Source organism: Pygoscelis adeliae, unplaced genomic scaffold, assembly GCF_000699105.1.
Source record: "Pygoscelis adeliae isolate BGI_AS28 unplaced genomic scaffold, ASM69910v1 Scaffold628, whole genome shotgun sequence".
NCBI classification, from domain to species: Eukaryota; Metazoa; Chordata; class Aves; order Sphenisciformes; family Spheniscidae; genus Pygoscelis; species Pygoscelis adeliae.
This window is the reverse complement of record NW_008825408.1, coordinates 633,662-637,606: the sequence shown is the minus strand read 5'-3', so window position 1 is coordinate 637,606 and position 3,945 is coordinate 633,662. Positions and strand designations below refer to the sequence as shown.

The following is a 3,945-nucleotide window of genomic DNA, read 5'->3' as shown; positions in this document are numbered from 1 at the left end:
CGCGGTGCGGCAGGGAGCCCCAGGGCAGGACCACCCCTGGGGGGGCTGGAGGACTGTGCCCCCCACCCCCGAGGAGACGGCAGGGGTGCCCATCACGGCAGCCCTCAAGGCTCGGGGAGGGGAAGGAGCACCCCAGCCCCCCCCGCTTTCCAAGGCTGAGATGCAGCTGCAGCCCCATGCAAAATAGGCAGCAGAAACCACATCTGAACAAACACCCCCGTGGCCTTGCTGCTTTGAGAGCATGGAGCCTGGGGACGTGGACAGGGCCCTGTGTTCTGCTCCTCAAAGATGCCCGGGTCCCCTGTGTTGTCCCACAAGCGGGGTCCGGTACCTGCTGTGCAATAAGCCAGTCGTACACACAGAGCCAAGATATTAATTTAGCTCATGTTTGCGCAAAGATGGGTGCTAGCTGGTAATTCCACAGAGCTAGCACACCAGACAAAAGAACTACAGCGTATTTATATTGTTACATGACTAGTAAAAGCCTAACTTCATGCTCCTTCGTTAGTTATGTTCAAATTAGCCTCGCTTGCCATGTAAATTAGCATGCGTGCCCCTTGCAGGTGTGGGGGGGCACGTCTTTCCAGTCTTGAATTGAGTCAGTGGTCGCAATCTCCCCCTGCTGCCTTTACCTTTCCCCTAGTTACCGCAGTTTTTTGCTGACTTCTTGTTTTTTTGGCAAGCATCTAGCCTCTGATGCCTTCTAGGGCAGGATGTTCCCCTTTTATCAGTCGTCTAGTTCTTCAGGGGCATAGTCGTAAGGCATGCATAGTTTGTACAAGGCAATCAGGCTAGAAAAATGAAGACTACAGTCTAGGATAGGTATCAACCCAAACATATGGCTACACCTGCACAGTCCCTAGGACGGATCTACGGAGCACCAAGGTGTCTGGGCAGGGGAAGCGGCCTCGACAAGGCTGCCCAGCGCAGCCCTGGCCCCACGTCTGAGCTAGCAGCCATCCCCAACCGCTCGCTGCCCTGAAGCCAGGGCTGCGGGGTTCCCTCATGCTGGGAACGCCTGGGTGCCAGCCTGGCTGGGGCTCTCCCTCGCCCCAGTCGCTGGCAGAACCGCTACCCCCCAGGGTTGTGGCCCAGGTGGTGCCTCTGGGGACCCAGCCAGGAAATGACACTTTCCATGTCGCGTCACACTTGGCTGCCAAAGGGGGCTGGGAGGGGGTTGCCGCTTACCCCGTGGGGCGCAGAGACAGACCGAGGGAGGGATGGAAGAGGGGGTCACGTACGCCGATCTGCGCTTGCCCCCCACACCAGGTAATGGCATGCTGCTCCCTGACCCTGGCACCCCAACTCCCCTGGCGGGTCCCCTGCCCTCCTGCAGCCCCTTGACCTCTGCAGGGCCGTTCCCCCAGCGCTGCTCTCCCCGCTCCCTCCTTTTGGGATTCCTCTCCCAAACAGCTCCTCCCCAGCCCCGTTGCAGACTGCCTGCTCTCAGGGTGGGGGGCAGGAGGGGCTCAATGGTAGGGGATGCCCACTGCACCCCAGTGCCACAGTGCAGGTAGGCACCCCCCGCTCTGCTCTCCCCCCTGTGCCAAGCGCTGTCTGCAGGGAGACAATTTCTAGGATGGTCAAGGGGCTGCAAACGGGCTCTCCCCCAGTCTTCCTGGGCTCCCCTGCTGCCTCCTGAGACCCTGTCCAGGGTTCACAGACCTTTCCCGGCTGGGTGGTCCCCACTGCTCCCACCGAGCCTCAAGACCGAGGCTAACTCCCTTTCTCAGCTCCTCAGCAGCCGGTGCGGCTGCCCTGGGGCTGGGCAGCCCTCAGCCTGGCTCTCTTCTCCCTGCTGCTCCTGCTGGCACAAATCATCCTCGTCGGCTTGAGCTTCCACTGTGAGTACCTGTTTGTGCCTGGGCCTCTTCTGCCGGAGTCCTGGAGTCAGCATTGGCACCATGGGGCCTGTGTACCAACAGACAGAGCTGCAGCTTGCCCACGGAGCTGGGCCCTCCTGCTTGGGGCCAAGGACGTTGCGGGTTCTGGGGCGAGCGGAAAAATTGGTGATGCAAGACCTCTCCTGCCTGTCTGGGAGAGGAAGGTGGGGGAACAGTGTGGGCTTGGGGATGGTGCCGGGGCATCCCACTACATCACATGGCAATGAAATGAAGACAAGAGGGAGAGCAGTGACCCTGAAACCAAAAGGCAGAAGCACTTTCCCCGAAAGCCTGTCATGTGATGGGCTCCCAAGCACAGCAAAAGCCGCAAGGACCTTGCCGGGCTTGGCTGGCAGGTCACCTAAAGGGAAGGATGCCCTCAGCCGCAGCCGTGGGATTGGGAGCCACAGTCCCATGGGAGAGGGCACTGCTGGGAGTGGGAGCCCACGTTGGGAGGGACACTCCTGTGCTCTTCTTCTGTAGATTTAGGACAACAGGCGAGCTGCACCTATGGTCACTGGAGCATGGAGGAGAGCCCCAGCTGTGGGCAACAGACACTGCGAGGTAAGAGAGCCTGGCGCGCGCCTGGGAGAGGTTTGGAGAAGGGCTGGATGCTCCTTTCAAGAGGCAGGATCTGTCTCTACTCTAGAACGTGCCCCCCCCCCCAATCTTCCTTCATCCTTGCTGCTTGTCCCCTGGCTCACGGCATGGAGAGCTGCTCCAGTGCTGCTGAACAGGCTGCACTGCTGGGACTCCTTCAGAAGAGATGACCCCAGTGCGGCTCAGCGTCACCTGGGCACGCCACCAGCACCAGGCTCACGGCTGCCATGAGCATCTGTACACCAGACAGCATCGGGTGCTCTCTTTTGACCAGTCTCTGGTGAAGCTGAAATCTTGACTGCGTTCTCAGCGCTTTGCAAATGAAGTTTGTATCACACTCGCAAACCCGGAGCTCCCCTCCCTGACCCTCTTGCCTGATACCAGCACCTTCATGTAACCAACACATCTCCCCCGGGGCTCCTGCTGGGGAGCTGGGGCTGGGAAGTAGGAGCTGGGCTCCAAAGTAAGGGAAAGCGGAAGGTTGTCTCTGTGGGGCAGCCATAGGAGTACACTGGGTTAGTTGTCACCCTGGCTGCCCCCTGTCACCCTCCTGTCCCCTGGGCTGGGGGCTGGGGGCAGCCTCTGCCAGCTGCCTTGTCCCAGCTGCTGCTGCAGGCTGTTTCTGGTGTGCAGGGCGGTGCCAGTTCTGCCCGGCCGGCTGGCTCTGGGATGCGGGGCAGTGCTACTACTTCTCCTCTGCCAAAAAGAGCTGGGAGCAGAGCAGAGAGGACTGCTGCTCCAGAGGGGCACAGCTGGTCACCGTCCGAGCCAACGCCACCCTGGTGAGTGCACCCAGCCTGGCCTGTCAACTCCCCGCGAGCATCGGGCTGGTTGGTGATCACCTCAAGGTCCCTCAGCAGTCACCCAGCCACCACCAGCATTGTCTCAGCTCCCTGGCTCTGGCTCACGTGCTGAAAGCCCAGCCAAGCCTCCAGGCAGGGAGCCGGCGATGCTGTGCCCGTACTGCATGGCCCCCATCACTAATTGCGTGGCTAGGGCTGGGTGTCTCCCCAGGGAGCTCATGTGGGTCCTCTCCTGCACTAGGCTTTCCTTGTGCGTGCAGCCAGCACGGAGGTCTTCCACGTGGGGCTGAAGCGGGATGGCTCCAGGTCTGACTGGAAGTGGCTGGATGGCACCGCACTGAAGGGGTGAGGCTGTCAGCTTGTCCTCAGCCAGGTCTCGGGGAGGTGATGGGGGGACAGGCAGCCTGCTGGCACTCAGGGATGTGCTCCACATTTTGGCCACCTCTCGTCTTCCCAGGGCTGCACTGCAGCATTTTAGGGAAGGGAAGATTGCAGGGGCCTGACCCTGGTGCCCACACCCTGCCTGGGTGAGGGGCTGGGGGTGTCCCCCACAAGCAGGTTCCCAGGCTTTGCTTGGTGCAGCTGGTGCTGAGCCCTGCCAAGAGGGACCTGGGGGTGCTGCGTGCATGATGGGGCTGGGGGCTGCATGTCAAACAGGC

The 3,945-nt window shown here is 61.1% G+C and overlaps 1 protein-coding gene across 1 annotated transcript in view; it reads left to right on the top strand.

Annotated features, from left to right (window-relative positions):
* Window positions 1-1,220: 1,220 nt before the first annotated feature.
* The window catches only part of LOC103922321 (killer cell lectin-like receptor subfamily G member 1), a 3,156-nt gene continuing 431 nt past the window's right edge, over window positions 1,221-3,945 (top strand). The window contains 5 exon segments of the mRNA XM_009330431.1: window positions 1,221-1,269; window positions 1,734-1,844; window positions 2,367-2,447; window positions 3,117-3,265; window positions 3,528-3,631. Coding sequence (XP_009328706.1) covers window positions 1,221-1,269; window positions 1,734-1,844; window positions 2,367-2,447; window positions 3,117-3,265; window positions 3,528-3,631 — 494 coding nt within the window.